This window comes from Oryctolagus cuniculus, chromosome 20 (assembly GCF_051225735.1).
Source record: "Oryctolagus cuniculus isolate XC-2025 breed Fujian yellow rabbit chromosome 20, ASM5122573v1, whole genome shotgun sequence".
NCBI lineage: Eukaryota > Metazoa > Chordata > Mammalia > Lagomorpha > Leporidae > Oryctolagus > Oryctolagus cuniculus.
This window is the reverse complement of record NC_142886.1, coordinates 49,823,128-49,836,789: the sequence shown is the minus strand read 5'-3', so window position 1 is coordinate 49,836,789 and position 13,662 is coordinate 49,823,128. Positions and strand designations below refer to the sequence as shown.

The window sequence follows — 13,662 nt, the reverse complement described above, 5'->3', positions numbered from 1 at the left end:
TTTTAAAATGTTTTTTAAAAAGTAAGTTTCTAAAAACCACTGCAGAACCAGTAACATTTACAGATTTCAATGTGGATGTGTTTAACCTACTGCAACTTGATGCAATCTTTCTACAAGGCGGAAAGTCCGGCGATATGCATCACAAACATTAACGGTCTTTGCCACTGAACTAGTCATGCTATCTTTAGGGATTTATCCTAAAGAGATCAGACCTGTACATGAGAATGTTTACTAGTTATCTGTAACAATGAAGATCAGATATGAGATATCATGAGAGTATCACTAGATATGTTAAGTACATAATGGCTGATATAAAGATGGATGCTGTGACAATTAAAAGACGACAGCATTTACAGTGCATTGAATTGGAAATCCTAATTTGAAAACACGAAATCAAAGATACTGAACTTAAACAACAGAAATCTAACTTATTCATCTGGATCAGTTAAGATTTACGTTAATTCTGTTCTCACAAATTCAAGATCTCAGATAATGGTATACCCACACTACTCACCTGTTGGACTTAACCCCATAATGAATGTCAATGTTGATGTTATAGGAAATGAATTCTTTTTCTTCTTCTCCTTCATCACCGACATCCTCTATAAATCAAAATAGATACTTCAGACTCATATCAACATTTCACCCTCTTATTTGTCAACTGCTACCCCTACTCTGACATTTAAACTGCCACGTCGCAGCTGCTGGTTGGGACATCCACACTGCACATCAGAGTGCCTGGGTTCGAGTCCCAGCTCCGCCTCCTGCTAACGCACATCCTGGGAAGCAGGTGACGGCTCAAGTAGCCAAGTCCCTTACTACCAACATGGGAGACCAGATTGAGTTTCCGGGAGTTGGCTTCAACTGCCTAGGCAGTTGGAACAGAGGGAGCTCTCTCTGTCTTTCGTCTCTCAGATAAATGAATCCATGTAAACCTCCCCATGACATGGCGCTATTTATTTTTCCTTCCCTATATGTTTTTTCCTAGCCCTGCCTTGTCACTTATTTGCTGTGTGATCTTGGGCAAGGCGGTTAATCTCCTGGCACCTTCCAGGTGCTGCTGGCATTCCTGGGTTCTGGAGAAGGAATCGCACGTGCAGTGCGAGGGTGGGGGGGTATTAATGGTAAAACTAGTCTTCAAACAGAACTTTATACTTTGCGTGTCTGTGTGGGTGCAAACTGTTGAAATCCTTATTTAGTATAGAGTTGATCTTCTGTATATAAAGATAATTAAGATTGAATCTTAACGAAGAATGGGATGGGAGAGGGAGTAGGCGATGGGATGGGAGTAGGGGTGGGAGGGCAGGTATGGGGGGAAGAACTGCTACAATCCAAAAGCTGTACCTGTGAAATTGATGTTTATTAAATAAAAGCTTTCTAAAAAAAAAACACCTGGGTTCAGTACTCAGCCGGGCTCCTGGCTCCAGCCTACCCGGGCCCGCTGTAGGCATCTGGGGAGTACATGGGAGCACTCTCTCCTCTGCCTCTCGAGTAAATAAATAAAAACAAACAGAACACCCCGGGCATGACGGGCATTCCCCAGTCTTCCTGTCCTCACTCCACCACAGCACCTGTCAGTCTGCTCCAGGTGTGATGCAGGCCAGGTTCCTCACAGCATGACACTGCATGCACTCACTAAAAACTCCCTGGAATCTGACAGCATGACAGCCTCGCGAGGCAGCTGAGCCAAACCCCCAAAGTTAAGGGGAGACCAGAAAGCACCCCCAGCCTCTCTGTGTGGTGTTACCCTGAGTGCCCTGACTGAACCATTGCGGCTGCCCCGGCACAGGAGGCCTCTGCGCCGGAACAGTCACCTTGGCTCCCATCGGGGCCTCCTGGTGACAGACAAGGCAGGCGACCCAGCTCGTCCCACTGCTCACAGCTAAGTGGTCCTGGAATGCACTTCCCCTGGGCGTCATCGTTGCAGATGTAAAACGGACAGTTGAGGAGAGGCGAGCTATTCAACCAGACAACCTACAGGATTTCGTTTTATAAAACTTTTGTTTGTTTATTTTCATTTTATTTGAAAGGCAGAGAGATAGAAAGCAAGATCTTCCATCTGCAAGTTCACTCGCTGGCTTTAAAGTTTAAAAAAAAATACCCTCACACTAAAAGAGTTGTTAGGGTGGAGTTATGAAATATCCTCCCCCTCAATTTTCTCAATTTCTCATAATTCCATTCAATGTTTCTATAAAACATGTTATCAAAACACTACTTGATAAATAGAAAATAAAAACAGCATTATACAACCAAAGGAAATCACCAACACAACTAAAAACATAGTGTGTGAATTTGGAATTATCGACCCTCCCCCATAAAGGTCCAGAATCTAACAAAACCACACAGGAACAAAAGGTGCAGTTTGAGCACAGCGGTGAGGCTGCAGCCGCTTCCCAGTGCCACGGGGTGGAGGGAGCCGGCACCGCAGCTCCGCGAGCCAGCCAGCCGGCACACTGCAATGCAGAAGAATGCTGCCTGGGCTCCGGCGGGCACACCCAGTGACGTCACCTCACCAATGCAGGCACACTGCCCTGCGGCCCTGGGGAAGCCCCGCCTCCCTGATGACAATTTGTGCAAGTCATTATTGATTGCACACTCCCTCTCCGCGCACACAGGCGCAAGGCTGAGGCTGTCCTGCCCCATTTACAAGGACAGAGCCTGGGACGCTGCTCTGCCCCGAAAGGGCCCACAGCTTCCTGACAATAACCTGGAACTCTGCTTTGGTAAATACTTTAAAAAATGGTTCAGAGGAGAGAGACACTTGATTGTTAACGTTTAGTAAGAGGCTACTAATGCTGCTCTTCTTGTATTTAGAAGCTTCACCTTGGCCACTCAAGTGAAGTTACCGGTTACTATGTAGCCGGACAGCCCGGTGCTGCTGTCAATACAAAGAATCAGAGAACCTGCCCAGAAGTCCTCGCTGCAGGTCCCTGAGACCCAGCACAATGTCTGCTGGACACTTTCGTGATCAACTTCTGAGTTCAATACATGTCTAAGCTTCGAGAATGGCCTTTGGCACTAGCCAGTGCGTCAGTCTACTGCCAGGCTGGCGCAGCGCGGGGCACACCACTGACTGGCAGGCTGGCGGAACGTGCGGCACACCACTGACTGGCAGGCTGGCGCAGCGCGCGGCACACCACTGACTAGCAGGCTGGCGCAGGGCGCGGCACACCACTGACTGGCAGGCTGGCGCCGAGAGTGAGCAGAGCGTCCAGCTTAACCAAGTACAGGATCGAGTTCAGTCACCCTGAGAAGCACCCTGCACTCTCCTAAGTACCAGGGCACGTTTCCACCACGTCCGGGGAGTGGTGGCCAGAGGTGGGGCGCAGCACTCTGGTGAGGCCCGAGGGTGGCCTGGCCCTGCAGCTCTCTCCCGGCCACAGGGTGAGTGCTCCCTTCCCCCGCCCGTGGACCAGCCGTTCATTTCCCTCCACCTACACACTACCAAATTACCTGTTCTGGGCCCTTGCTTAACCTCTCATCTTCCCCTTCTACAATCCCAAACACACGTCCCGCATTGCTTTCCCATCGGGATCACACGCGTCCTCCCGTGTGCTCACGCGGCTGCTTTCGCTTTCCCTTTTCTGTCTCTGGACGTCCACCCTTTCCTTCTCCTGCAGCAACCACTCTCGCTCCGGTGCAAGTCTACGAACGCGCTGAGAAAGTGCGTGCTCGCCTCAGCCCAAGACTCCACTGACACTGCCTGCATACCAAGGGAGCATGGCACACGGAGAGTACTTGTGCGCAGTGTGAAACTGGGGCTCATTTTGGTATTTCCAGAAAAAGAGGAGAAATAGGGAGTTAAAAAAACCCTAGTTAGTAAGGGACCTAGCACTAGTTCACGGGGTGGGTATGTGGGGCGGCAGTTAAACCACTTACTGAGACACCCGCATCTCAGACTGGAGGCTCTGCTTCCTGCTAATGTATCTTGGAAGGTAGCGATGATGGCTCAAGTGACCGGACCCCTGCCACCCTCACGGGAGATCTGGACGGAGTTCTGGGCTCCTGGCTTCAGCCTGCCCAGCCTTGGTGGTTGTAGGGTTTTTTGGAGTGGGGAACAGGGAATGAACCAACAGATGGAAGATCAATCAATGAATCAATCAATCTTTCCATTGCTCTGCCTTTCAAGTATATGAAAAAATAAATAAGCATTAAAAAAAAATAGCATTGGGGCCAGCAAGCTCCTGCCTGCACCAAAGGCATCCCATATGGATGCCAGTGTGTCTCACTGCTCCACTTCTGTTCCAGCTCCCTGCTAACAACTTGGAAAAGTAGTGGCAGATGGCTCAAGTGCTTAGGCCCCTGCACATGGAAGACCTGCATGGAGCTCCTGATTCCTGGCTTCAGCCTGACCCAGCCCAGGCCGTCGCAGCCACTTGGAGAGCGAACTAATGAATGGATGATCCCTCCCCACCGCAACTCTGCCTTTCATATAAGTAAATAATTTTTTTAAAAGTTTGCTGTGCCAAAACACTGGCCCCTATACTCCCATTATAACTGGATGCTAGAAAATTGCAGATTCAGAATCTTCCTTAAAACATCCTTTCCCCAACTGGGTCTTAAAGTCCTGGGGTTTTGACTTCCTCATTCACGAAAGCCGGGACTAAACCTCTCCTGCTGTTCCCAACCTGAATCCCTCTCTGCAGTGCCAGGAGATGGCTCCCATCCACTTCACAGTTCACGGCTACTGTTTCCAGTGTGCTGTCCCTACATTCCTTTACTATGCTACACTGCACATTCAAGTTTATGTCACTGCAGGCTGGTCTGTCCCACAGAGGGTGACAGCGTGGGACTGCGGGAGCCCGCTGCGTGGACTCCTGCCTGCCGCTCTAAGCAGCAAGACGGTTTAGTGGAAAACTCCCCCTGTGGACCCAGAAGCCACTTCATTAACCATCCGGGCGCCAGGCAAAGGCCAGAACTGGATCCTATGCGTTTAGTCATCAATCTGCTACATTTCTTCACCTTCAGGAAAATCATTTCCTCAGACAAATTTAACAAAACCCTGCAGCACTTGCCAGAGTGCTCTACCTCCAGAACGCTGAGTCACACAAACCTCTGGTGTTCGGCCACATTCCAGTCCCGGCACCCCTGCACTAACCAGGAGGAGGCCGGCCCCCACGCTCTCTCTAGGGGGAAACTAGAATTCTGAGCTTACACACTCGTCAAAGACAGCTACTATGTTGGCTCCAAGGCACTAACACCCCCCCAACCCGGCCACCTGACCTCGGCCTGGCTACCATGGAGCCGCAGAGCACAGACAAGGCCCCAGCCATTGCTACCCCGCCACACCGCCCTGCACCAGGGCAAGACGCGACAGAACGGTGCTTCACCAGCGAGTGCTACCGAATGTCCTGGCATGGAGTGAGCATGTATGTGGCCACAATTTTAAGGGTACACTGTGACACCAAATAATGTCCAAGTCAGAACTCCAGGAAGATTTCTCTTTAAAATGAGGAGCTCGAGTTTAATAGCCCCTTCCCTACTGGCTCTCCACTGGCAATGTCAGCTGTGAAATTCACCTCCTTTATTCCAGACTTTGAGAATGCCACACTTGAACAAAAAAGTTTGTAGCTGGCTGGGAGCTGCGTAAACAACACATACGTGGGAGCTGGCACTGTGGTGTAGCGGATAAAGCCGCCACCTGCAATGCCAGCATCCCTACATGGGTGCCATTTCATTTCCCTGATGCTCAGCTTCTGATCCAGCTCCCTGCTAATGCTCCTGGGAAAGCAGTGGAGGATGGCCCAAGTCCTTGGGCCCCTGCACCCACAAGGGAGACCTGGAAGAAGCTCCTGGCTCCTGGCTCTGGCCTGACCCCAGCACTGGTTGTTGCAGCCATTTGGGGAGTGAACCAGCAGGTGGAAGACCTTTCTGTCTCTCTCGTTCTCTGTCTTTAACTCTCTCTCTCAAAATCTTAAAAAAAATTCATATTCACATTTATGGCTTCATAAAAAATAATGCTTCTGTATTCAATTACAAGTGTTTGGAAGCTTCTTCACACACACACACCACACACACACACAGGCATAGCAACAGATAAAAGCAATTTCTCTGTTCATTTAATAAATCATGTAAATTCATGTGCAGTCCAGGCTAAACCATGTGGGTGCTCTCTGCAGTATTAACTGTCTCTGTGTAGCCAGGATGCTAATAAGACTGGCGAGACCACTGACCACAACTGGGAGGCTGGGGCCGCGGTGCAGCAGGTTAAGCCATTGTTGCGACACCAGTGTCCCATATCAGAGCGCCAGTTCAAGTCCCAGCTGCTCAGTTTCCTACTAAAGTACCTGGGAAGGCAGTGGATGAGGCTCAAGGACTTGGCCCTGCCACTCATGTGGGAGACCTGGATGGAGTTCCTGGCTCCTGGCTTCAGCCTGGCCCGGCTCTGGCTGTCTGCTCTCTGGGGAGTGAACCAACGGATGGAAGATCTCTATCCCTTTTAGTTGCTCTGCCTTTCAAATAAATAAGTAAATCTTAAAAGAAAAACTACAGTGGTGGTTAACAGAGGCTGGAGCGCACAGGGGAAGGATAAGGAACAGTGACTAAGAGATACTAAGTTACAGTCAGGAGTAAGAAGTAGTGGTGGGGCCTGTGCTGAGTTGTCGGCAACTCATATGGGCGCCGGTTCAAGTCCTGGCCGCTCCACTTCCGATCCAGCTCTCTGCTATGGCCTGAGAGAGCAGTAGAAGATGGCCCAAGTGTTTGGGCCCCGTACCTGCGTGGGAGACCCAGAAGAAGCTCCTGGCTTCAGATTGGCACAGCTCTGGCTATTACAGCCATCTGGGGAGTGAACCAGACCTCTCTCTCTCTCTCTCTCTGCCTCTCTGTAACTCTGCTTTCCAAATAAATAAATAAATCTTTTAAAAAAAGGGGCTGGCGCTGTGGTGCAGTGGGTTAGTGCCCTGGCCTGAAGCACCGGCATCCCATATGGGCACCAGTTTGAGTCCCAGCTGCTCCACTTCCCATCCAGCTCTCTGCTGTGGCCTGGGAAAATGACAGAGGATGGCCCAAGTCCTTGGGCCCCTGCACCCACATGGGAGACCTGGAAGAAGCTCCTGGCTCCTGGCTTCGGATCGGCGCAGCTCTGGCCATTGCGGCCACCTGGGAAGTGAACCACCAGATGGAAGACCTCTCTCTCTCTGTCTCTCCCTCTCACTGTCTGTAACTCTACCTCGCAAATAAATAAATAAACAAAATCTTTAAAAACCTCATTGAATAGTACTTTAAAACAAGATGGAAAGGTTTTGAACGCTTTCATCGTATCATGAGTTTGAATAAACAGATACGCGTATCCTGAGTAGACATCAGGCATCACATGCTCCCCCATAAATATGTAAAATGTGTGTCAAAAGTTTAAATGATTCTTTAGTCGCATGTGAAGAAGCGCAGCCCAGACGGGTGGATTGTCAGAAATGCATCAGAGGTCTGTGCAAGCACAGGAACGCGGTGGGGTTGGGATTTTAGGTCGTGACTGCTCAGTCAGCTTCCAAAAGTGCAAGTCATGATGGGCGAGCCTGGCTGCCGGGTCTGCACCGTGCTCAAAGTTAGACAGAGATGCTGTGCCCTGGACAGTGACCCCCGGGGAGACGCTTCTCCTCCCTGCACTGCGGCGAAGCGGAATTTAGAACGACTGAGAAAGGTGAATTTCCGGTCATCCTGCAGGAGCGAAGAACAAAACCGGCAATCCCCGCCCCCCAAAAAGCACTGTGGCCGCGGTTAAGACGCAGTCACTGACTTCAATACAGAAACCGTCGATTAAAGTCGCCCACAGTCAAAACACTCAAAATGGAACTCTGATTCTTTTTTAAATTTACTTCATTAAAAATGACCTCAGGAGCCCAAACGCTGACAGTGCTATCTGGGTCAAAGGACTCCGGGTGACTTCGTCCTCTGCGAGCCGACGTTTTCAACGCTTGGTTTCCCGTAGGAACACCTAAGCCCCCGGTCCCCGGCCCCCGGCCCCCAGCCCGGCAAGCCCCGTCCGCAGGGCTCATGTGCGCGCAGCACGGCGCGTGGATCTGAGCACGCACAGCCGCGGAGAGGAACGAACTATCGGACCCGGAGAGCGCGCCGGGCCGGGCTCGCCCCGCGGCTTCCGCAGCCCCCGGCCCGGCCGGGAACACGTGCGGGCAGCCCCCGCCCCCGCGCAGGTGCCACGCCCAGGCAGCACCCCCGCACCGACTCCCCGCGGCCTCCACCTGCAACGCGGGGCCCGGCCACGCGTGACACACCCCGGGCGACCCCGCGACAGCCGGCCAGGAGCCGCACACCGGGGTACGGGCCGCCGCGGGGGATGCGGGGGATGGGGGGATGCGGGGGAGCGCGTGAGCGCCGCGGCCGGCCCAAAACGAAACCGCGACACCGAGGCAGGGATGCGGCCTCCGCCCGGCCCGGCCGGCCGCCGCTGTCTCCACCCAGCTCGGCCATCTTGGGAGGCCCGCGCAGACAAAGCGGGCCCATTGTCTCGGGGGGACGCAAGGCCGGGCGGCCCCCGGACCGCGAGTGGGGCGAGGCCCGCAGGGCGCCGCCCCGCACCCGCACCCGCACCTTTGAGGGTGGAGCGCTCCACCAGCACCGTGTGGACCTGCGGGTCCGACAGGAACTTGCGCATCTGCTCCAGGGCGCTCTTCTCCTCCAGCGCCGCCTCCAGCGCCGCGGGCGCCTCGCCGCCGTCCTCCAGCAGCAGCGGCACCAGCTTGCGCAGGTGCTTCTGCAGCACCGACACGTCGGCCACATTCTGCACGGCCGACACCTCCAGGCCGGCCGAGCCGTCCTCGCCGCCGCCGCCGCCCCCGGGCTCCGACATGGCGCCGCGCTCGGGCCTGCGGGCAGCGCTGAGAAGGCGGCCGCGACTCCGCGCGCGAGACCGGGCGAGACGGATAGAGAGAGAGAGAGAGAAAGAGAGAGAGAAACGGCCGCCGGAAGCCGGGTCGTCCGCTAGCCGCGGCCGACTGAGGGGAGCTGCCGCCGGCTCCGCCCTAAAGGCAGCCGCCGCCCGCCGGCCCCGCCCCGCCCTCCGCCGCAGCCACCGGCGCCCGCTCGCGCCCCTGACGTCACGACGCCGCGCGGGAGGCGGGGCCTCCGCCGCGGAGCCCGCTGGGACTCGTAGTCCGTGCCCTGGGCGGGGCCCGCATCCCAGCGAGGCGAGCCCTGAGGATGCGGCTGGACTTGGTCACGCTGTCCGTGCGCGGTGATCGGGAACCGCATCCGCCGTGTGCGCCGATGTGGACGCAGAGAATGACACAGAGCCCTAGAAACCCGCATAAACTGAATGATGGAAGGGTGCTCAGCACTGTTCCGAGCCCGAGAGCAGTGTCCAGCCGGGGGCCTCGCTAGGGGGCATTCCCAGCGGGGGATGGCGCCTGTACACAGGCAGAGGGGCCTGAGGGTGCAGGGCGGTGCAAGGTGGAAGCAGGGGTGGGGACAGCCACGCTGTGACAGGTCCTGGCTCCTTGCGACACAGTCATTCCCCCCCCCCCCCCAAGGATGCTGTGAGGGCCGGCAGGGAGACCTACACGGGCGCGCTCCTGCGGCAGCCGGGGCTGCCCTTCTGCGGGTCTGTACAAAGCTGACCACCACCACCTCCTCCCGACACCAAGCCTGCAGGAGGGCTAGAACCCAGGCTGCCCAGCCCGGGCGTCTCAGATGGTGGCTTCTTCCAAGTGGCAATAACTGGCCTGTGAAAGCTCACACACTTCAACCTTGCTTCTTAAATTGGGCAGAGTGGGGGAAACCAAAGGCTGCTTTTTTTTTTTTTTTGTATCAAAGTGCAGTCAGAGAGCTGCGTCCTGATTGGTGCAATGATGATGGTATGATTTCATTCTCCCAAATCATCTTTGGAAAACTGTGAAACCCACACTATGCTTATGGCCTGCACAGTTACCTGATGCCGGGCCCCAGAGGTTGTTGGAAGACACTACTCAGATGATTCTTCCTTTACGGAGGAGGGGACAGTTTAATACCCTATCTCCCACCCGCCATCGCTGTATCCTGTGTAATGATGGGGGGAGGGATAAAGCGAACGTGCTGTGGTCACAGCAGGAGTGACTCCCACCCGGGCTCACTTCCCGCTAGGTGGGCGCCCTCCCCATATACTCCTCAGGGGTAGGGACAGGGACTTCCAGGGGCAGGTCAGTGGTCTCCGAGTCGGCCATGCACCACAGACGGCTCCGAGCCTACAGGGACCCGGTGCAGAGGCTGTGCCAGCTGCACCGTGAGTCAGCACCCAGGGGACATCTGCAGCCCGGCGCCGGGCGAGGCGGAGGCCGCCCTGTCCACCACAGGCTCAACGCTGAAAGGTCACCGTAAGCGGCCGCCCTGGAGGAGCCCGGACGAGGATTCGCCGTGACCGAACACGCTTGCTTTGGTTTCCTAGAGGTTGGCTGCCACTCGGTGCATAAGAACGGCCGAGATGACGTGGGTCCGCAGGGCGCTGTGCAAGGGGGCGGGGGCGGTCCCAGGGGTCGGCAGCTTCCTCCTCGGGCCCCACCACAGCCCGGGCTGCCCCCGTTCTGCCTCCTCGGTGGAGGGGGCGGGGGACCGGAGAGCGCGCCGGCGCGGGGGACGGCGCCGCGGCTGCCGCGCACCCGTGTCCTTCGGGAGCCCCCAGCGCTCTGGGGACAGCACATGGGCGGCTCCTGCAGACCGGGCCGGCGCCCAGCGCCGTCTCCCGAGCCCGCGCAGCACCGGGCCCCTCAGGGAGGCCCCGGCAGGCGCAGCTCCGCCGCGTCCTCTCCGCTCCCGTCCCACGCTGGGCCCGTCACTCATTCATCCCAGGGGCTCCCGGAGCAGGGGCCCCCGCGGGTTCGGCCGGGGCACTGCCACGGCGGCCGGGAAGCCCGGGGCGCCCCGCTGGGAAGTCGGTCCAGCGTCCCGCGCCGTCCCGGCCTCGCGGCCTGGACCCGAAGGCTCCGCGGCGAACCTACGAGACTCGCGAGCCGCGGCGTGGCGGGGAGCGGCGGGGCGGGGGAGGCGACGCGGAGCGCGCGCGCATGCGCCCTGGGGCCGTCCCCCGGCCCGTCGGTCCCCGAGGCGCCGGCGGGCTGGCCAAGGTCACCGGTTGCAGACGGGGGCCACGGGCGGCCCCTCACCACCCGCTCGGGCTCTGCCTGGGGCCTCCTCCGACCGCAGCCCGCCTGTGCGCGCCGCCGAGACCGCTGGTGCGGTGTGACCCCTTCCCTCCCGGGACCCCCCAGCTACCCCGCTGTCCCCGGGTTCTGGCCGCCGACATCCAGCCCAAGCTGACACGGCCCCCGCCGCGCTCCCCGCTTGCTGTGCTTGGCTTTGGAGCGCTTTTCTGTGCGTGACACCTATTTGTTTTTCCTGAGATTGATTTATTGAAAGGCAGAGTGGCAGAGATCTTTCATCCGTAGATTCACTCGTCAAATGCCTGCAACACCCGGGGCTGAGCCAGGCGCAAGCCAGGAGCCAGGGACTCAGGGTCACCCGTGTGGGTGGCAGGGGCTCAAGGGCTTGAACTATCAGGAAGCTGGCGTGGAAGGGGAGTCGCCGGAGCTCGAACCAGGCGCTCCGATGCGGGATGCGGGCATCACCGCTCGCCTCACCTGCCGCACCGCAGCGCCCACCCCATTAACTCATTAACTGTCCTTGTCACCGACTGGAGTGCTCCATGGGGGCGGGGACTGTGGAAGAACCGTCCCGGAAGGAGCGAGTGGGCAGAGAACTTCCCGCGTGGGGGACCCCGCACCGGGCGTCCCGCAGCAACCCAGTGACCAAGCCCTGCGAAGCGGGTTTGTGGAGAGCCGCACAGCCTACTCCAGCGTTACAGACGCGAGACAGGCACCCTGCTGCCCCCGCGCGGGTGCCGAACCCTGTTCTCCCCAGGCACCTGCAGTCGGCCTCCATCCAGGCTGCAGTGGCGGCCACGGCGCTTTTCTTTGTCGCCGCCAGGCTCCGCACTGTGGTGCAGCCGCTCGGGGCCGGGAGGTCACCGCAGGCACCCGTGGACCGCACACGAGGTGGAAACAGCGTCCTTGCAGAGTGGCCGCGCACGGAGCAGGGACGCGGGGTAGGGACGCTAGCTCCAGAGGCTGCTGTCCTGGGACGTGGGTCCCGGGCTCAGACGCAGACGCGGCGCGGGACAGCAGCGGAGACAGGGCGGAGCCCCAGGAGCCAGGGTGCCCGTCCCGCCCCGGGACCGCGGGGAGCAGCTCTGGGCCCAGCCCCGCACCCTGCGTGAGGAAGCTGCTCGTCCGGGAACTTCGGGGCTGTGTGACCGCAGGGAGCCGTCCTTCGGCTGCGGGATGAGCGGCCAGAGCCCCCGCCCTGGCCTGGTAAAGGGGGCCCTGGCCTGGTGGTTGGGCGCCAGCCTGGGTGCGTGGAGCGCCTGGGCTGCCCTCCCTGACGATGTGCACCCTGGGAGGCAGCAGTGACGCTCAAGTGGTTGGGTCCCTGCCACCCACAGGTGAGACCCGGGCTGAGTTTATTTTTAAAAATAGTTTATTTAGGGCCGGCGCTGCGGCTCACTAGGCTAATCCTCCGCCTTGCGGCGCCGGCACACCGGGTTCTAGTCCCGGTCGGGGCGCCGGATTCTGTCCCGGTTGCCCCTCTTCCAGGCCAGCTCTCTGCTGTGGCCCGGGAGGGCAGTGGAGGATGGCCCAAGTGCTTGGGCCCTGAACCCACATGGGAGACCAGGAGAAGCACCTGGCTCCTGGCTTCGGATCAGCGCGGTGCGCCGGCCGCGGCGGCCATTGGAGGGTGAACCAACGGCAAAGGAAGACCTTTCTCTCTGTCTCTCTCTCTGTCCACTCTGCCTGTCCCCCCCCGCCAAAAAAAGTTTATTTGAAAGGGAGAAGCAGTGAGGGAGGGGGGAGAGAGAAGGACTTTTCCATCTCTCTCTCCAAATGGCCACAAGAGCTATAGCGCGGCTGTCTGGAGCCAGGGGCCAGGAGCCTCAGGGGCCCAACCACTCAGACCATCTTCCACTTCTTTCCGAGGCGCATTAGCAGGGAGCTGGGCGGAAGTGGCACAGCTGGGACTCCAAGCAGTGCCCATATGGGACGCTGGTGCCGCAGGCGGCGGCTTTACCCGCTGTGCCACAGCGCCAGCTCCCCATGTGAGTTTCCAGCTCCTGGCTCTGGCACTGGCCCAGGAGCAGCCACTGTAGGCACTTGGGGGAGCAATCAGGGGACGGCAGCTGTCTCTCTCCCCCTCAGGTAAGAACTTAAGGGGACGTAGCCTCTGGCAGATCGCTGAGCAGGCCCCTACTACAGGCTGCCTGCTGCAGGCGTCGAGTGATCCTTCCCCACACAGCGATGGATGCGCAAAACCAGCGGCTTCTGGGTGCCCGTCGCAGCGGCAGCACAGCGGAGTGGCGGCCCAACCACCAGGCCAGGGCCCTCTTAAGGCCGGGTCGGGCGGGGGCTCTGGCCGCTGATCCCGCAGCCGAAGGACGGCTCCCTGTGGTCACACAGCCCTGAAGTTCCCAGACGAGCAGCGTTCCTCACGCAGGGTGCGGGGCTCGGCCCAGAACTGCTCCCCTGCAGTCCCGGGGTGGGACGGGCACCCTGGCTCGCTGGCGCGAAGCCCTGTCTCCGCTGCTGTCCCGCGCCGCGTCTGCGTCTGAGCCCGGGACTCAGGATTCTCGTGCATCTCAGAGCATGTGCTCAGGGCTCGCTCCCCGTCCGCCTGCAGATGGAGGCA

General features: G+C 58.1%; 1 protein-coding gene across 1 annotated transcript in view; it reads right to left on the bottom strand.

Moving 5' to 3' along the window:
• The window catches only part of DYNC1H1 (dynein cytoplasmic 1 heavy chain 1), a 65,645-nt gene extending 56,630 nt beyond the window's left edge, over positions 1 to 9,015 (bottom strand). The window contains exons 1-2 of the mRNA XM_089322660.1: positions 8,548 to 9,015; positions 515 to 602 (exon numbers count right to left, since the gene is read on the bottom strand). Coding sequence (XP_089178786.1) covers positions 515 to 602; positions 8,548 to 8,806 — 347 coding nt within the window. The 5' untranslated portion in view covers positions 8,807 to 9,015. The remainder of the gene's footprint in view (positions 1 to 514; positions 603 to 8,547) is intronic.
• Positions 9,016 to 13,662: the final 4,647 nt, after the last annotated feature.